This window comes from Giraffa tippelskirchi, chromosome 2, assembly GCF_054371585.1.
Source record: "Giraffa tippelskirchi isolate mGirTip1 chromosome 2, T2T-mGirTip1v1.2.pri, whole genome shotgun sequence".
Classification (NCBI taxonomy): domain Eukaryota; kingdom Metazoa; phylum Chordata; class Mammalia; order Artiodactyla; family Giraffidae; genus Giraffa; species Giraffa tippelskirchi.
The window spans coordinates 15,872,544-15,893,255 of record NC_137276.1 but is presented as its reverse complement, the minus strand read 5'-3'; the positions used below and the strand labels follow the sequence as shown (position 1 = coordinate 15,893,255).

General features: G+C 34.9%; 1 protein-coding gene across 7 annotated transcripts in view; it reads left to right on the top strand.

Annotated features, from left to right (window-relative positions):
* The window catches only part of ATRNL1 (attractin like 1), a 738,261-nt gene that overhangs the window by 206,283 nt on the left and 511,266 nt on the right, over positions 1–20,712 (top strand). For all 7 annotated transcript variants that reach the window (XM_081573518.1, XM_081573521.1, XM_081573515.1 and 4 more), the window contains one exon: positions 17,738–17,831. In XM_081573518.1, coding sequence (XP_081429644.1) covers positions 17,738–17,831 — 94 coding nt within the window. The remainder of the gene's footprint in view (positions 1–17,737; positions 17,832–20,712) is intronic.

The following is a 20,712-nucleotide window of genomic DNA, read 5'->3' as shown; positions in this document are numbered from 1 at the left end:
TTGAATAAGTCTTATTAGCTAAAAGCTGTTTTAAATTAAAATAAGTTATTATTATTCCGACAGGCAGAGTGCTTTTAGAAATATGTTTCCCTTTGGGAATCATACTTCTCTGCTAGGTTTAAGATTAATTCAGTTATTTCATATTATTTTTGTTGCTGACATTATACATCTGTAGAGCTGAGGTACAATCCAATAGAAAATTAAAGAGAATGAAAGATAAATACCTTTCTTTTTTGCTGTTGCACATTCTCTGGTAGTTTATGAAGCTTTAAATAATTCCTTATAGTTTCCTTGTTTCCCAAATTTGGCAAAATAGTATTTTGCTGTCTGTGACTTTTCTATGGTGATGTGATATATGAAATTCATTTTTATTTCTTATAGCCACATTAGTTATCTAACTAAATAAAAAATATGCCACATGTAATGAATTATATTTAATGCGGCAGAGGCTAAAATCAATTTATAAAAAATGAGAGGCAAAGTTGATTTCTTCATTTTTTCATTCACCTCATTGAGAAAAGTTCATTTTTTCCTTAGGATTTGCATTTATTAAAATTCAAAGTCCATAGTGATATTAAGGGAAGTGAGGAAATAGATTTATATTTAAATGGTAAGGCTTAAATGTACTGTTGATTTAGATATTCTTTTAAAAATTCAGCCTACTAAAGCCCTTTAACATTGTTGTAAATATATAAATGTGCATACAGACTTTCTTCAGTTGTTTTTAAACTATGGTGTATTTATGGCTATTCTATTAGTGCAATTAACTATTGAAAATGCTTTATTATTAAGCTATTTTATTTCTTATTAATGTTCAGTAAGATTCTTTGATACATACTTATTCTGGTACTGGTATCTATTTATCTTCCCAGGTGACGCTAGTTGTAAAGAATCTACCTGCCAGTGCAGGAGAGAGATACGGGTTCAATCCCTGCGTCAGGAAGAACCCCTGGAGAAGGAAATGGCAACCCACTCCAGTATTCTAGCCCAGAAAATTCCATGGACCGAGAAGTCTGATGGGCTACAGTCCATGGGGTCACAAAGAGTTGGACACGACTAAGCATGCACACACACATCTGTCTATATGTCTGTCTGTCTGTCTATCTGTCTATCTGTATTTGTAGTTATAAAAGAACATAACATTGTTAAGTGTTTGGGCTTCAAAATCATACTGATTGTGTTCATATACTGGCACTGTCACTGTCTCCTTGGGTAGTTATTTAACCTCTTAGTGTCTCCCATAACTCACCTGCAAAATGCAGCTGAATTTAATTTATTGTGAGGCTTAAATAAACAGGAAATAATACGTGTTTCTAGCAAATGTTAGCTTTACAATGCAAGCTGTTATTGGATATTATTATTTATAACATCATTAGGGTTAAGTATTTTAATATAAGTGTATGAATCGTATTTGTGGGACAGTATTACTTTTGCTATATTATCTCCAATATGACTGATACATTTTAGTAGAGAAAATAAGTGAAAATTTCATTGAAAAAGAGCAACAGCTCAGTGTGCTACAACAAGTCAACACTCAATATACTGTCTTACTTTGTGAAGAAGGATTATTCTTCAAATCCCCAATTATTGACTACTTACTATATGCAAAGTAGTGTGTTAGGACTTAAATTTATATACAATTGACTTAACAGAGATTTGAGCTGCACAGGTTCACTTATACACGAATTTTTAAAACAGTAAATGCTGTAGTACTACACTGTTCGCAGTTTGTTGAGTCTTGTGTATAGAGGATGTAGAACTGTGTTTAGGAGGAACCTGATATCTGGAGGAACTGCATATATGGAGTGCCCGACTACAAGTTATGTAGGATTTTTCTATTTCACAGAGGGTTGGCATCAGCAAATCCCTTGTTGTAGCATCAACTGAACATTGTATAGGTGCTTTAATAGTGTTATGTAGAAGCTAAATGACAGAATCAGAGACTAAGACATTAATTTTAATGAGAGTATCTGGGTAGGCCCTTGAAATTGAGGGCAGTTTACAAGCTTCAATTTTATGTGATTATCATTAGTTGCGTGTTTTTCACAACTTTCTCTGAATGTAAGAAACTAAGGTATAATGTTATTAATGTTAACAATATTTTAATATGTTTACATGTATTTTTTTGGTTTCATTATTCATAAAATGTACTATAAGAAAAAAGCTCTCCATACTCGAATATACAGACATTTAAAAAAATGCAGTCTTGGGACTTCCCTGGTGGTCCAGTGGTTAAGACTTCACCTTCCACTGCAGGGGATGTGGGTTCGATCCCTAGTCAGGGAACTAAGATCCCACATGCCTTGTGGCCAGAAAAACAAAACATAAAGCAGAATTAATATTGTAACAGATTCAGTAAAGAGTTTAAAAATGATCCACCTTAAAAAAAAATCTTAAAAAATGCAATCTTGTATGAATAATTTTCCTCATCTAGGTCTTACCTTTTTTTTATTTAGTTTATTGCAAGATGTCTAATGGATTCTATTGATATTATGAATAAATTCTTTTCCTCTAACATTGCAGTCATAACTTGTTTTAGTAAATCTGATTTTGCATTTGCTTATGTCTTTTAGTTCATTTTATTATTCTTTTCTTAGGTTCTTAAATAGTATACTTATATGATTTTCTATCTGTATTTTTTAACTTTTAATAGAGATAAAGAAATTTATTTTTCAGTCTGGGATAAAAAGAGTTCTTTCAACATAGTTACAGTTCTATTTTTACCTTTGTTTCTTATTAGCAAAACTTATGTTTTTCTTTTTGGCATGCTATTAATATCTGTCCATAGCAGGCTTTTACAGAAACACTTAAAACTTTAATAAACACACTGGGCTATTCTCTGAGACTTGAGGATAGTAAAGAAGATGAATGAACTCTTCCTTCTCTCTGCTGGGATAAGAGATTTTTTTCATTTTAAACCTTTCTTGCATATTGCAGATTGTTCATAGAAGTTGAAAATTTATAGCCAAATGAACTCGAGCATTTCTTAAATGTAAGAGTTTAATTCTCTCAAAATGGGAGCATTGGCCTGAATAGTCTAAAAGTGCAGATGACAAAAATCACTGGATATGGAAATCTTGTTTCTGTTGATTATTTTGAAAAAACAAAGTTAAAAATTTGTATTTTCTGAGTATACTTTATCATCCTGGATGGCCGAGATATGCCAATATGAGATTTTAAATATTTCAAAGTGAGGACACTAAATGAATAATTGCATAATTATATGGAGATATTTAGCATAGGGTATAGTCATGAAGTTATACTTTGACCTAAGATTCTCTTGAATGAGATTTTTATATAAATTTAAGAAAATGAGAGAGTGTTTTAAAATAATGTAGAGCTGCTCATTTCAACTGTGTGATTAAAAAACAGTGCACAGTTTCTGCAGTAATTTTAGCTAATTTCTCTTCTCTTTATACTAAATATTAAAATAAATTTGGGTTGGGTCTTAGCTGCAGCATGTGATATCTTCAATCTTTGTTGTGGCCTGTGGGATCTAGTTCCCTGACCAGGGATTGAACCCTGGCCTTCTGCATTGGGAGCATGGAGTCCTAACCACTGGACCACCAGGGAAGTCCCTATACTAATTTTTTGATATCCTTTGTTTACCTTGTAGAGGTGTTCATTTACGTCAAATGCTCAGTAGCCCTGTTTTCTTTTTCTACTCCATCTTTCAAGCTCTTTTCATCCTTTTTGTCCTCATAAAAGGAATTTTAAGGACAAGAAGAACTTTAAGAACAAGAAGAGTTTATGAAAACTGTTTGGCCCTGACATTGTCAGATATTTTAGAGTGATCTTTGATTGTGGATTATTAGAAGATGCAGTTTACTCCTCTTTTCTCTTAGATTTCTTTTGCAAGAACTGTCTGTGGGCTGTCTCATGAAACTGCTAGAGATATTAGTCTGTGAATTTTTAAGAGCTGAGAACTTTTTGCTATTTATTGCACAGGGTTTACCAACTAAAATTTTTTCTCTGATTTTTTGCATTTGGTTAATGGAGTTTAGGCTCCTAGACATAATGTAGCGTGTCTCCACCTCTGATTTGTAAGTTTTTGACCAAGAAGTGTGTCACATGAATGCTTTCTCTTCAATAGTAAGTTCACTATATATCTCTTATGGAATTAAAAAAAAAGAGAGAAAAACTATTCAATGATTTTCAGTTCAGTTCAGTTCAGTCACTCTGTCATGTCCGACTCTCTGCGACTCCATGGACCACAGCACACCAGGCCTCCCTGTCCATCACCAACTCCCAGAGTTGACCCAGACTCATGTCCATTGAGTTGGTGATGCCATCCAACCATCTCATTCTCTGTTGTCCCCTTCTCCTCCTGCCTTCAATCTTTCCCAGCATCAGGGTCTTTTCAAATGAGTCAGCTTTTTGCAGCAGGTGACCAAAGTATTGGAGTTTCAGCTTCAATATCAATCCTTCAAATGAAAACTGAGGACTGATTTCCTTTAGGATGAACTGGTTGGATCTCCTTGCAGTCCAAGGGACTCTCAAGAGTCTTCTCCAACACCACAGTTCAAAAGCTTCAGTTCTTCAGAGCTCAGCTTTCTTTACTGTCCAACTCTCACATCCATACATGAGTACTGGAAAAACCATAGCCTTGACTAGATGGACCTTTGGTAGCAAGTAATATCTCTGGTCTTTTGACAAGATCAGGCGCATTCAGGGTGGTATGGCTGTAGACTGTCTCTGCTTTTTAACATGCTGTCTTGGTTGGTCATAACTTTCCTTCCAAGGAGTAAGCATCTTGTAGTTTCATAGCTGCAGTCACCATCAGCAGTGATTTTGGAGCCCCCCCAAATAAAGTCAGCCACTGTTTCCCCATCTATTTGCCATTAAGTGATGGGACCAGATAACAATACTTAAACTATTGGGGGCAAGATAGAAACCATTATTTTATCTAAGTGCTCAATATTTCCCTTTAATTTTGCTTGATGTAATGCTTAGCTTCCTCATCATGTTTTACTTTAGGTTTTATGTTACAAGGATCTGGCACAATTTGTTTTTTAAAAAGTAAGATATTATAAAGACAAAAATGGCTCTAACCTATACCTACAAGTGTTGAGGAATTCCTATTAGCTTCAAATGACAGATGTAGGATAAAAATGAAGAGGTGAATTTAACTTGGGGGTACTACTCATATTCTAAAACATGTAAAACATTTATTTAGTATGCTACAGAAAATTGGAGGTTAACTAAGAAGCTCTCAGCATGTATTTAGCTTTTTCTGATACTTGCAGATCTTTTCAAAAGCAAAATCAAGCTAAATACCAATTTACACACACATTTTTCATATCTCAAAAACTACTTAGTGATGGTTACAAAGTTAATTATATATTAAAAATGCCTAGAGCAGGGTTAAGAAAGCACCAGCATAAATATTCTTCATAAATAGTTCATAAACATATTAAAGTCTGTCTTAACATATTATTTAGGAAGAAATGCCTTTTCTTCAAAGTGAAGTCGCTCAGTCGTGTCCGACTCTTTGCAACCCCATGGACTGTAGCTCACCAGGCTCCTCCATCCATGGAATTTTCTAGGCAAGGGTACTGGAGTGGGTTGCCATTTCCTTCTCCAGGGGATCGTCCCGATCCAGGGATCGAACCCCGGTCTCCCGCATTGCAGGCAGATGCTTTACCATCTGAGCCACCAGGGAATCAAAGGTCCATTTCTTCAAAGGTCCATTTTTATATATCATAAGACCTGAATGTGTTAGCTTTTTTCTTAATCACATATAGGTTTATCTATACCTTTTATATTGCTTTTTCTTTCAAATTTTAGTAAATAAAATTTAATAATTTTACAATAACCCTGGTCTATGCTTTTAAGTTTTAAAGTAACTATATAAACATTTAATTGTATATTTAGCATACAGTTGTATGCTTAGCATAAATTGTATGTTTAACAGCCTAGTTTATTAAGCAACTTTAACTTATTTTTGACTTCTTTTGAAACATTTCTGTAGAAGGTCACTATTATTCAAATTAATGTCCATAAACTAAATTCAGTAAGTATTATTTAAAAGAATGTTCTCCCTTCACCCCATCTTTAGGCTCAATTTCTATGGCACCTTTGGTTTCTTCCTTTTCTTCAACCCTTGTGCCCCAAACAGACTCCACAGTCTGTACCCTCCTTTGTATTCCGTGCCCCTTCAGTTTAGGTCTCATGACTGCTGTTCTCTCCTGCTGCTGAGGGATGGTACAGGTCACCTAAAATGTTATGTGTCGTTGTTTGTTGTTTAGTCGGTTAGTCGCTAAGTTGTGTCTGACTCTTTTGTGATTCCGTGGACTGTAACCTGCCAGGCTCCTCTGTCTGTAGGATTTCCCAAGCAAGAAAACTGAGGTCTTGCCATTTCCTTCTCCAGGAGATTTTCCCGACGTAGGGATCAAGCTCATTTCTCCTACATTGGCAAGCAGATTCTTTACCACTGAGCCACCTGGGAAGCCCTCAAATGGAATGGATTCTTATTAAATATTTGTTGAGTTAATGAACAATTACCCTCCTTATATGCAGTCTCTCCATTTGTAATCCACCTTTATACCTTCTTTATCTGAAGACAGAGACACATTTTCTTCCCTCAAAATTCAGTGATTTTATGACCATTTCCAAAATTTTTCATTGCTTCCAAAATATCTGTGAAATAGATAAAAACTCCTTGACAAGACATTCAAGGCCTTTTATGCTCTGACCCTGAGTGATATTTCTGGTTTAATATCCTACCATGGTTCTCATATTCTACCACATCTTTACTTCTCTTTGTCTCTGTGTCTACATTTAAGATTCTGATGTCTTTCTAGTCAGCCAAGCTCCAAGCATTATACTAAAAACATATATAACTAATGTTTAATAGCTTATTTATATCAAGAGTATTGCTAAGAAATTTCCCTAATGTTTTTCATCCTCTCCTAAGCATTCTTTCAAGTATGTATTATTACATCCATTTTACAGAGGGGTAAACCAAAGACATAGGTCCAAAGAGTCATGTAAGAGGTTAAGCCAGCATGTGATGCGACCAGAATTCAAATGTGGGCTCTCAGATTCTTGTGCTCCAAAGCAAGTGTATACTTAACTTCTGTTGAACCCCAGATATGAACAGTGGTCAACTCTTATCCATTTCAAAGCCATAATTGAACTGCCATTGTCTGGCTGTGTTTATCTTTACTTTAGCTTAGCCCATTGTAATAATTCCTAAATAGATCATCTTCTCTCTCTTTCTTTTACTTGATCATTTGTTCTTCTCTATGATATTCACAATATTGTGTTTCTTTTCACCTCATCTTCAATCCCTTCTTTACATTAACCCAACTCTTTACCTGTTTTTCCGATCTTTACTTCCCTGGACATTACTATGCCTCTGGACTCCATTATGCATTTTTCAAATCTCAGCTGAGGGGAAATTTCAGCCTGAAAACTTGTAATCTCCATCGTAACTTCAGGCAGTATTTGTACCTTCATGGTGATAGCCATCAGTGTTTTTGTAACTTATTATTCTCTTGTCTTTCTAAGTAGGATGTGAACTTCTTGATTAGAAAAGTTTTGTCTTTTTTAAAAATCATTTTATATTTTCTCTGTGTCCCTATTACATAGGTAGTAGTACTGTGCTTGGTATGCAGTTAGTCCATTGCTACGTTAGTTACTAAGAAAATATAATGTTGGTGTGATACGTTTTACTCATTTTCATATAATCCAAGAGAAATCGGAATTCAGACTTTCTGGCTAGATGGCTTTCACATTTCAACCAAATGTTTCACTTTAGAGCCAGAGGTAAAAAGCAGGTTATGATTTTTGGCTTGTTAATTTTTCAGAATTCTTTTATTTCAGTAATAGAGGCAAGAAGCAATATTGACTGAAAGTATATATATTGTTTTTCTCTAAATGAGGATTAGTTTTAATAATTATAAATGGTGTTTTAGTCTGTACTCATAACTTATTGAGTAATAATCCAAAATTTTGTATATAAATTTTTCATTAAGTACCAATAAAAGGAGTTATATGAAGTTTAGATAAGGAAGAAAATGGAATTTATATAATTTTTTTCAGTTTCTAGTTTTTCAGACAATAGAATAGAATCTTGGTGTCTGAATTCCCTAAGCTTACCATTTACAGTTCACTTCAGTAACCTGTTAATTTGGGGGTCATTTTAGTGAATGTATCATCCTATAAATGTTTTCAGCTGACATCAAAAATATTTATTTCCCTACACCATATGATTTGTATATTTAATGATTTTAAGAGTATATTTTGTTTATTCTTCTATCTGCCAGCAGTTAACTCTTTCAAGTTCAAAGCTGTATTGTGATTATGAAGCCCATTGTTGGTAATAGAAGGCATTTGGATAATTCTTCACATGGGGTGACTTTTCTTTTAAAAATAGGGACTGATATTTTCTAGAGAAATGAAATCATATTTTATTTTATATATTAACAACATCCCTTCACTCAAAAGTATAAAAACTAACCCTTAGTAACATACAAGAAAAACAAGGAACTCTTCAATTACAGTTAGCATGTTATTACTGACTTACAAGTAGAATGCATAAAAGTATATTTTAATATCTGTTTTTAAGTGTAGATTTATCTAATCATTTCAAAGTCAAAAAAGTCTATTAATTTTAGGAGCATAATTTCATACAGAAAAGTTGTTTAAGATATTCTTTCAAATTTGTTTTTCTCTTCTTATCTCTCAATTAAATGTCATAGGCTTGATGTCCCTCTTTTCCTTAAACATTTTTGAATTTATTTTTTAAAAGCTGGGACTTCTCTTAACTACATTATAGTTATAGAAATCAGGCCAGTAACATTGATGCTTATTGTTATTAAATGTACCACACACAAGATATGACTCTACAGTGAATATCACCAGATGGTCAACACCAAAATCAGATTGATGATATTTTTTGCAGCCAAAGATGCAGAAGCTGTATACATCAGCAAGAACAAGACCTGGGGCTGACTGTGGCTCAGGTCACAAGCTCCTTATTGTAAAATTCAGGCTTAAATTGAAGAAAAGAGTAGACTCTTGAGAGTCCCTTTGACTGCAAGGAGATCAAACTCATCAATCCTAAAGGAAATCAACCCTGAATGTTCACTGGAAGGACTGATGCTGAAGCTGAAGCTCCTTTACTTTGGCCACCTGAAGCAAAGAGCCAATTCATTGGAAAAGACCCTGACACTGGTGAAGATTGACGTTAGGCAGAGAAGGAGGTGACGGAGGATGAGATGCTTGGATGGCATCATTGACTCAATGGACATGAGTTTGAACAAACTCTGGGAGATAGTGAAAGACAGGGAAGGCTGGCGTGCTGTGGTCCATGGGGGTCACAAAGAGTCGGACACCACTGAGCAACTGAACAACAAGAGGGAAAACCACTAGATCATTCAGATATGACCTAAAACAAACCTCTTACGATTATACAGTGGAGGTGACAAGTAGATTCAAGGGATTAGATTTGGTAAACAGAGTGCCTGAAGAACTATGAATGGAATTTTGTAACACTGTACAAGAGATGGTGATCATAACCATCCCCAAGAAAAAGAAATGTGAGAAAGCAAAGTTGTCGCCTGAGAAGACTTTACAAATAACTGATAAGAGAAGCAAAAGGCAAAGGAGAAAGGAAATGATATACCCAACTGAATGCAGAGTTCTAGAGGATAGCAAGGAGAGATAAGAAAGCCTTCTTAAGTGAACAATGCAAAGAAATAGAGGGAAACAATAGAATGGGAAAGACTAGAGACTTCTTCAAGAAAATTGAAGATAACAAGGGAACATTTCATGCAAAGATGGGCACAATAAAGGACAGAAATGGCAAGTACCTTACAGAAGCAGAAGAGATTAAGAAGAGGTGGCAACAATACACAGACCTGTATGAAAAGGTCTTAGTGATCCAGATAACCATGACAGTCTGATCACTCACTTAGAGCTGGACATCCTGGTGTGCAAAGTGAAGTAGGCCTTAGGAAGCATCACTATGAACAGAGCTAGTTGAGGTGATGGAATTCCAGCTGAGCTGTTTAAAAACCTAAACAATAATGTTATAAAAGTACTGCACACAGTATGTCAACACATTTGGAAAACTCAGCCATGGCTACAGGACTGGGAAAGGTCAGTTTTAATTCTAATTCCAAAGAAAGGCAATGCCAAAGAATGTTGGACAATTTTTCTCAAAATGCTCAAAATCCTTCAAGCTAGACTTCAACAGTAGGTGAACTGAGAACTTCCAGATGTATAAGCTGAATTTAGAAAAAGCAGAGGAACCAGAGATCAAATTGCCAACATCTGTTGGATAATAGGAAAAGCGAGGGAACTCCTAAAAAGAAATCTACTTCTGCTTCACTGACTACATTAAGCCTTTGAATGTGTAGATCACAGCAAACTGGAAAATTCTTAAAGAGATGGGAGCAAAAAACCACCTTACCTCTTTCCTGAAACCTGTATGCAGGTCAAGAAACAATAGTTAGAACCAGACGTGGAACAACAGACTGGCTCCAAATTGGGAAAGGAGTACGTCAAGGCTGTATATCGTCACTACGCTTATTTAACGTATATGCAGAGTACGTCATGAGAAATGCTGGAAGAAGCACAAGCTGGAATCAAGATTGCAGGGAGAATTATCAATAACCTGAGATATGCAGATGACACCATCCTTATGGCAGAAAGTGAAGAGGAACTAAAGAACCTTTTAATGAAGGTTGAAAGAGGAGAGTGAAAAAGCTGACTTAAAACTCAGCATTCAAAAAACGAAGATCATGGCTTCCGGTCCCATCACTTCATGGCAAATAGATGGGGAAGCAATGGAAACTGTGACAGACTTTATTTTCTTATGCTTCAAAATCACTGCAGACAATGACTGCAGCCATGAACTTAAAAAACATTTGCTCCTTGAAAGAAAAGCTATGACCAAACTAGACAGCTATTATAAAGCAGAGACATTACTTTGTGGACAAAGGTCCATATAGTCAAAGCTCTAGTTTTTCCAGTAGTCGTGTATGGATATGAGAGTTGGACCATGAAGAACGCTGAGCACTGAATAATTGATTCTTTTGAACTGTGATGTTGGAGAATACTCTTGAGAGTCCCTTAGACTGCAAGGAGATCAAACCAGGCAACCCTAAAGAAAATCAACCTTGAATATTCACTGGAAGAGCTGATGCTGAACCTGAAGCTCCCAATACTTTGGCTACCTGATGCGTAGAGCTGATTTATTAGAAAGGAGCCTGATGCTGGGAAAGATTGAAGCCGGGAGAAGAAGGGAGCAACATGGGACGGATGGTTGGATGGCGTCACCAACTCAATGGACATGAGTTTGAGTAGGCTCTGGGAGATGGTGAAGGACAGGGTTGCCTGGCGTGCTACAGTCCATGGGGTCGCAAAGAGTCGATCATGACTGAATGACTGAACAATTAGAGAAACAGCAAACCCCCCAAGCTACAAGAGTGGCACCACCAAACTCCTTCCCTGGGAATTGCACTCAGCATCTTGGCATCCAGCTGCTGTAGCTTAGAATTGTTTCTGTGAGCATCTGTGCTTTGTCTTGATTTATTTTGTACACACTTAGCAAGATGTTCTCTATGCTAATATCCCGTTTGTTTTACACCATTTCGATTTAGGAAAGGTTTCATAGAAGGCTCTGCTTTAGGGTGTGCTAGGAAACCTGTATGGCCTGTTTTTGATTGTCTCTACAGTCTGTGAGATCACAAAGAATCGGACATGACTTAGTAACTGAACAACATATAACATTGAATATACTACAGTTCAGCAATAACTGAACAACAACAACATTGAATATACTATAGTTTGGCTTTGTCTGACATTTCTTCATCATCGCATTTGATTACACACTTTTGGCAGAAATACCTGTGTAGTTATGCTAAATTCTTCTCACCGTATCAGGAGTTACATGCTGTTGTCATTCAGTAAATGGTCATGTTCTCTATGAACATTTGGTTAAAGTGATGTCTGCCAGATTTCTTCACAATGAAGTTTCTGTTTTCTCCTTTAATGGAAAAATGTCTTGTAGGAGATACTTTGAGACTATGTGAATATCATATTACTTTTCAAACTTTTATCCACTATTTTTATGATTTTTTTTCCAAATGGAGATTTTCTAATTCTGTCATCCTTTCTACAATATCAGTTAGATTTTTTCTACAATGAAAAGCTTTCTCTATTTTGTCTGTCTGTGAATTTTATCTGTGTATATATCTGTGCATCTATGTATTTATCTATGTATCTATGTTTTTACAATTCAATGCAACTTTTAAAAATAATCTCATTGAAAACAATGCAGATTTGAAAAGAGACATGATAAAAATTCAATAAATTGGGATTTAGAATTTGAACTTGAGCCAAGCAGTAATTTTTGGTGGTAGAGCTGAATATGGGAAAAAACGCCTGGTATTTCACTTATTATTGATGTTTGGTTTGTGAATAGATTCTAATAATATGTGGCATTCTTGCCTCTTCTCTAGCCCAGGGTATTAACATTTTGCCCTACTTTTTTAGCTGAATGAAAGCTACAGATCAAAGAAATAAAGTATAAGAAGACAAAGTTAAAGAGGTCAAAAACTGATGGTAGTGATTAGGGGTGTTCAAGAAATTTATCTTGCTAGTGTTAGAAAATGAAATATGACTAAAGTTACTCATTTATCCAAGCTAAATATAAGGTATTAAAAATACAATTCCAGAACGGTTGGGTTGAAACTAATTTTGGTCAGAATTTTTCAGTGTTCATGCCTAACTCTCTTCTGTCAAAAAGGAAAACCAAAACCTTTTTTTTTTTTTAAGCAAATTTTATTTATTTACAGCTGTGTTGGATCTTTGTTGCCATGTGGGCTTTTCTCTAGTGGTGGCGAGCAGGGGCTGCTGCTAGTTGCGGCGAGCAGGCTTCTCTTTGCAATCGCTTCTCTTGTTGCAGAGCGCGGGCTCTGGGACACGCCAGCCTCAGTGGTTGTGGTGTGTGGTCTTAGTAGTTGTGGCTCCTGTGCTCTGGAGCATAGATTCAGTAGTTGTGACACTCAAGCTTAGTTGCCACTATCTGGGATCTTCCCAGATCAGGGATTGAACCTGTGTCTCCTACATTGGCATGTGGATTCTTTACCACTGAGCCACCAGGGAAGCCCCCTTGCTGGTTTTAAATGAGATGTTAGTTTTTGACATTCATTCAGGATGTAAAACTGACAAGTTACGTGACTCCAGGCTTTCTGATTGTATTTCTGGAGTTGGCAATTTTTTTTTTTTTCTCTAAAGGATCAGAGAGCAAATAATTATTTTTTTGACCCAGGTGTTATTGTTGCTTTACTGCTGCCTCCTCTTCTTCCTCTTTCCCTCCATCTTCAACTCCTCCTCTTTCTTCACAGTTGTTTCAATATGTAGAAACTGTTCTCAAGTGTTGGGCTATTTAAAAATAGCAAATGAGGACTTGGCCTCGCAGATATAGTTTACTGATCCTTAAACAGATGGTTAAGAGTTTCTTTTCATTTTTCAATATGTTAGATGGCTTTGAAATGTAAAATATGAAACTTATAGCCCTCTTGGCACTTTAAGACTTCTCAGTCTGTAATTTAAATCCTCAAAACAGTGCCATTTACTTGGCAGTTCCGGTCCTTAAGTTGTAGATTATTGTTCACCATCATATTCCCAGAGTAGCTCTAGAGTACTGCCTTTCACCAGTAGCATCCAACAACTGGAACAACGACAGAATAACTGAGTTTCACTGTGCTTTTGGGGAAAGCATCATTTCTTAATTTCTCATTTACTCTGTATTTGGGCAAATACAGGTGCCCAATATCCCAAGTAAACAAAGTAATCTTGTAAATGAAATGACATATTTTAAATTATGAGACTTATCTTTCCAGGAGAAAACAAAACCATACTCTGAGTAACAGGTTAATATGTGACAATAGTTGTAATTTTTGAGTTTTTAGTGAGAAAAATCAGATTGCCAAGATATTGATATCGACATCCCATATTTATTTATATCAGAGAGAAGCAACTATATTTTTCCCCATTTGCACAAGCCACAGATGGTGAATATTTGGACGTAGAACTGTAAATAAAAATATAAGAAGGAAAATATAATTTTAAGTCATGTGCTGCTTGAACATTTGTCTTTGCCAGAATTCTTACTATATGTGAAACCTAATGTATATCTATTAAATATCAAGTATAATTATGCTAGAAACATAGAAAGGAAATTAAATGGACATGGTTTCCCAACTCCCAAAAGTTGTTTTATGTGTTTGTGAGAAATAGCAATGACATAGAAGTTAAAGCTCTAAGCACGTAAACTGACTTTAAAACAGATACTGCCAGTGACTACTGTTTGATTTCAGTTTTCTAAAGTATGTTCTTTATATACAATTTATTTGAATAACTTTTTTAGCATCTGTTTTCCTATCCTTATTTTTTAGTTTTGGTTATAAGTTGATATTGAAAATTTATATTATAGGGAAACAGAAATACCATGTGACCACATAATGTTCCTCTAGTGTATATCTAAGCTGTAAAATAATCATCATATAAAATTTACCAAACAAAAGGCCACAGTATGATGATTTTATAGGTGCTTATTCAGCATAAAAAGATAACCTCAAATGCTGACAACAACAGAATAATTTCAACATTGTCATGTCATAAAATATACATTTTAAACAATTGAATTTAAAATACACTTGTGCCATTTTAGCCTGAAGTATAGCACCACAAGGGAATTCTCTCAAAATGAGTTTACATTGAAAAGTATTTTAACACAATTTTTTTCTGTCTCAGAAATTATTAAAGTTACATACAATGATAATTCTTTAAAGAAACACTGCAAGTATGACATTATTTAGCTCTGCCGTAAGGATAAATAAAATGTCTACCCAAGTTTTAAAATATTAATGTATATCATTTGTTTTTTAGTGTAGTTCTGAATACAAATAGTATTACTGTGAAACTTCAAGTTAATATTAAAAGATATCATGTTATATTCATTTACTATTTATGATGTTACCTGTCATCAGTATATCTGAGTTCCTTTTTTGCTCACGATAATTTCCTTTTCCTTGCATTTCTGTACCTTGTCATTCATTTCTGTAGTTCTCACATATTGTGTTTCCAGAGTTTATTCACAAACGTAAATCTGATCTACTTACATATTCTTTATGAAGGAAAAACACCATTATGTAGAAATCTTTTCAGTCCTTTCCGATTCTTTGTGACCCCATGGACTGCAGCACGCCAGGCTTCCCTGTCCATCACCAACTCCCGGAGCTTACTCAAATTCATGTCCATCAAGTCAGTGATGTCATCCAACCTTCTCTGTCATCCCCTTCTCCTCCCACCTTCAATCTTTCCCAGCATCAGGATCTTTTAAAATGAGTCAGTTCTTCGCATCAGGTGGCCAAAGTATTGGAGTTTCAGCTTCAGCATCAGTCCTTCCAGGGAATATTCAAGATTGATTTCCTTTAGGATTAAGTGGTTTGATCTCCTTGCAGTTCAAGGGGCTCTCAAGTGTCTTATCCAACACCACAGCTCAAAAGCATCATTTCTTCGGCCCTCAGCTTTCTTTATAGTCCAACTCTCATGTCCATACATGACTACTGGAAAAACCATAGCTTTGACTAGATGGACCTTTGTTGGCAAAGTAATGCCTCTGCCTTTAATATGCTGCCCAGGTTGATTATCGCTTTTCTTCCAAGGAGTAAGTATCTTTTAATTTCATGGCTGCAATCACCATCTGCAATGATTTTGGAGCCCCCCAAAATAAAGTCTCTATTTCCATTGTCTCCTCATCTATTTGCCATGGTATGATGAGACTGGATACCATGGTCTTAGTTTTCTCAATGTTGAGTTTTAAGCCAACTTTTTCACTCTCTTCTTTCACTTTCATTAAAAGGCTCTTTAGTTCTTCTTCGCTTTCTGCCATAAGTGTGGTGTCATCTATCTGAGGTTATTGATATTTCTCCCGGCAATCTTGATTTCAGGTTGTTCTTCATCCAGTCCGGCATTTCCCATGATGTACTCTGCATATAAGTTAAATAAGCAGGGTGACAATATACAGCCTTGGCATATTTCTTTCCCAATTTGGAACCAGTCTGTTGTTCCATGTCCAATTCTAACTGTTGCTTCTTGACCTGCATACAAATTTCTTAGGATGCAGGTAAGGTGGTCTGGTATTCCTATCTCTTGAAGAAAGAAAATCTTGAAGGAAAATCCTATCTCTTGAGGAAAGCAAACCGAGGTTCATAAAAATCTACCTAATACCAAAATTTGTGTGTGTGTGTGTATGTAGTGTTGTATGTATTTACTATACATTAATTATGTATTTTTTCAAAGCAAATGATCATAAGAAATGAGAAGTTTAGTTTCTGCAATATTTTGCCACAAAGATTTTATATCCTAGGAATACAAATTAATTAGATCAGTGGTTCTCAGTGGGGATAAATGTGGGGATGACGATTAAGTATCTCCATAATTATAAAATTCTAATGGATCCTATTAAAGTAACTAATAAAGAGGCAGAAGATGATAAGTATCCTGAATGCACAAGCAAATAACTCCACATGGCAGTATTTTATATTTTGATCAAAATAGTGACTCATTATCTCATTTTTAAATGTGTATGAAAATCAGGAAAAAGCCAAATAATTTCATTTTTATCAGTAGAATTGTTTAACTAGCTGATTGTGTGCAGAAACACAATAGTTCTCATTAAAAGTTTTTGAAAGTCCTAACGGCATGATCAGCTCTATCTTTTTAAAACATGTCTGAGGATTGGAGAATGAAGCTGTAGCCAAACTGAAGGTAGAATGATCAGTTACTGAATTATATTGGTATCAGTCAGAGACTGTGAGTGATGGGACTTGAATGATGGCTATCACAGTGGAAAGGAAAGGTCAGATACAAGAAAGATGCTTCCTTGTAGAATCTAGAACCTACTGGCTGATTAGATGTTGGGCACAATGAAGTATGAGGTTTGTGTCCTAAATATTGGGAACACTGATCTTTAACAAAGGAATGTGGAGTAAGAAAATGAAATGAGTTCATATGAACCAAATTCACTGGGTGTAACTATTATACTGTGGCATGTTTCAGGTAGTATTCTGGAATAATAAAACTGAGAATGACTTCAGAAGTTTAAAAGAATGATTTTTGGGCAAATAAACTTTTTATACAATGCATAAAAACTATATTATTTTATTGTTGGCAGTGGTAACAGTAGTGGAAGTAATAGTTAAATTTATTAAGTGCTTGATATGTGTTCAGAATTTAAAATACATTATCTCATTTAATCCTCACAAAAGTCCCAAGAGTGTCTCCCTGCTTTTGAAGATAGAGAAACTAAGACTAGAGAGGTTATATAAGTTGTCCAAGGTCAACATACTAGTGATTATAGATGTGCATTTTGTAGCTAAGCTGTTTGACTCTAAAGATCTTGTGCTCTTTGAAACTCATTTTATTAAGTAGGTTTACCAAATTAGAAATGGAAAAATGTCCAAAGAAGGATGAGATAAATACTTGGATCCACACTAGACTTAAGGATATTCCAAAGACTTTGAAGCGTTTCACAAAAAATTTTAAATGAGTAACTTCCCTTTAATTAAAAATAAACCATGTCATAACCCTAGTTTTTGGATGGCAAGAGGATAAATCGATGATTTTAAAAATAAGATAATAAAATCTTCCCTGAAATGTGATGTACATGTTTGTGATGGGGAATATTCAATATCATTTTGGTTTTGACTTACAGCTTGTACATGCAGTGGCCATGCAAATATTTGTCATATGCACACAGGAAAATGTTTCTGCACAACTAAAGGAATAAAAGGTGATCAATGCCAATTGTAAGTAAAAATTACTTTATAGAACTTTTGTGGGTTAAATTTGTGCTGTGGAACTAATTCCTACAGTTTCCCTTTGAAGTTTAGTGTTGTGTTAGTTAAGCAATCAATATTATTATCTCTGTACTGATTTGTATTTTATCAATCTTATAAGAGTTAAGCCTTTAAATGACAATTTTGTGGAAGCTGTAAAACAGAGCCCATAGAATATTTGTCTTTTGTACCTTTCTGATAAAAAAAATATTATCTTATATATCAAATCTCAAATCTGGGTAGCTATCTTTATAATTTTCCTCTACATCTTGTTAAAGAACTGAAATTCAATGTTTCTATGCATTTCTTTGTTTTAAATCTTTTATTATCAATCCTGATCATCAAAATCTCATTAAACCTTTCAGTTGGTTTCTTATACTCATTTTCTTTTTTTCTCTGTCATTTCATTAGACATGAACCCACTTTTGTTGTTACTCTGCTTTTAGTAGTTCTATGAGTGGTTTTTATCTTTTTATAATTTAGTTGTTAATCAGAAGATTGATTCTCACCCACCTCCAAAAGAAGTAACTTTAAAAGATAGTTGTTTCAGGTTATTTAAATCATTTTTCTTACTTATATTCTTTATGTATTAAAATCATTTTGATAGTTTTGAATTATTTATCTGCATGCACTTGTCTTTGTATTAGATATAATATACTGTATTTGACATAAACCATAAATTCCAGCTATAATAATTACATAATTATTTTAAAAATTAATAAAACATTTTCCAAAACTGTATCTATCTATATATAAATAAAAGTTTATATCCAAAGAAATCTGTTAGCCTTGGAAAATGATCTTTCTGCTTGTTTTTACTTAGAACAAATATATTATTTGCTGTAGAATTATCCTGCACTTTTCATGTTAGATGATCATGTCTTTGGCTAGTCTCTGAGGTGTCATAGGTTTTCAAGAGAAGGTGAGCAGAACAAGTTTTTATTCCTTCTCCATAGTCTCTAAACTTAAAAGTAAAGTCAAAGCATAAGATCATAGGGAAATTCCTGTTAAGGAAGGCTAGTTTGTTCTCAGTACCAATTCAATTAAGCAGAGTCCTATGTTTTAAGTCACCAGTATTTTGCAATGCCATATACTGGTGGTTATAAGCAGAGCCAACTTTGTGGTCATGTGACATGTGCATTTGCACAGGGCCTCATGCTTAGTAGAGCTTCTTGCATGATTGAATGTTCTGCTGTTACCATATTAAAATTTTAATAGATTCTTAAAAAGAGCCCTTAATTTTCATTTTCCGCTGTTTCTTGCTTCCCCTTTTCCTAGTGATTTATGTAGTAGATCTTGGTCTTAAGCAACAATATTTTTGTTGAGCTTCTAATATCATTTTAAACACTGACAGTTTAAATTTGTACTTTATTTTTTCATAAATGGCATAGCCATCCATAATAATTATCTCTTATGTGATGTAGTACTTTAGTAACACATTTTTGATTCCAGGTGAAAGAGACAGTATTTTAATTCACTGAACTCATGGGTTTGTAAGCTTAGATATACAGAGTTATAAGATTTGACATATGCATGAAATATTAGAAAAATAATTTATGTAGTTCTGAATGATGAATATACATTTTACTGCTAGTTAGTATAATTAGGGGAAATTTCTTACAAGTATGGGAGAGATTGGAATACTAAATTGTGGGCGTATTTTGTAGATAGGTTTTTTTTGTTTGTTTTCTTTTTTAAAAAATTGATTTATTTATTTTAGTTGGAGGCTAATTACTTTGCAATATTGTAGTGGTTTTTGCCGTACACTGACATGAATCAGCCATGGGTGTACATGTGTTCCCCATCCTGAACCCGCCTCCTACCTCTCTCCCCATCCCATCCCTCAGGTCATTGCTTTTTCATTTTACTTATTTGTTTTATTTATTTATATTGTAATTATTTACATAATATATACAATATATTTATAAAATAGAAATATTTAAGTTACATATTTGTATTAAATACATATATTTATTTTTGTATAAATATTTGTTTACTTATTTAATTTATTTAGTGTGGGGCAGTGGTGACATTAGCATCCTCACAAATTTTTTTTAAGTTAATTAAATTTTTTTTTTTGGTTGCACTAGGTCTTCTCTAGTTGCTGTGAGTAAGGGCTACTCTTTGTTGCGATGCATATTCTTCTCATTGGTGCATCTCTTGGTGCAGAGCTCAGACTCTAGGGTGCTTGGGCTCATTAGTTGCCACGTGTGAACTCAGTAGTTGTGACCCCAGGGCTTAGTTGCCATGCAGTATGTGGAATCATCCCAAACCAGGGATTGAACCCGTGTCCCCTACATTGGCAGGTGGATTCTTAACCACTGGACTGCCAGGGAAGTCCAGGGTCCTCATTCTTAAAGCAATAACTTAAAGCAGTAATTTCCTGCCATGTGCTTATACTGGAAAAAATGCTCTTGTTAGGAAGCAAAGCTAGTCATTCATGTCAGTAGACAATGATTAAATGAGTGCTTTGTACTGTTAATGAAGATGAATAACACATGGCTTTTACTTAAAGTATCAGGCTTGCAGTGGAGACACTAGGCAAAATATACTACACTACTTTCTTACATTAGTGCTTTGAGATGCTTATGAATGAGCCCTTCCTTCTTCCCAGGATAATTTCTGTTTGGCTTTAAGTAAGGAGTTGCACTACTGAGCAACAGAACAACAACAAATGTAGTTAGAAGGGGGCTTCCCAGGTGGCACTAGTGGTAAAGAACCTGCCTGCCAGTGCTGGAGATGTAAAGACAGGTTCGATCCCTGGGTCAGGAAGATCCCCCAGAGGAGGGCATGACAACCCACTCTAATATTCTTGCCTGTAGAATTCCATGGACAGAGGAGCCTGGTGGGC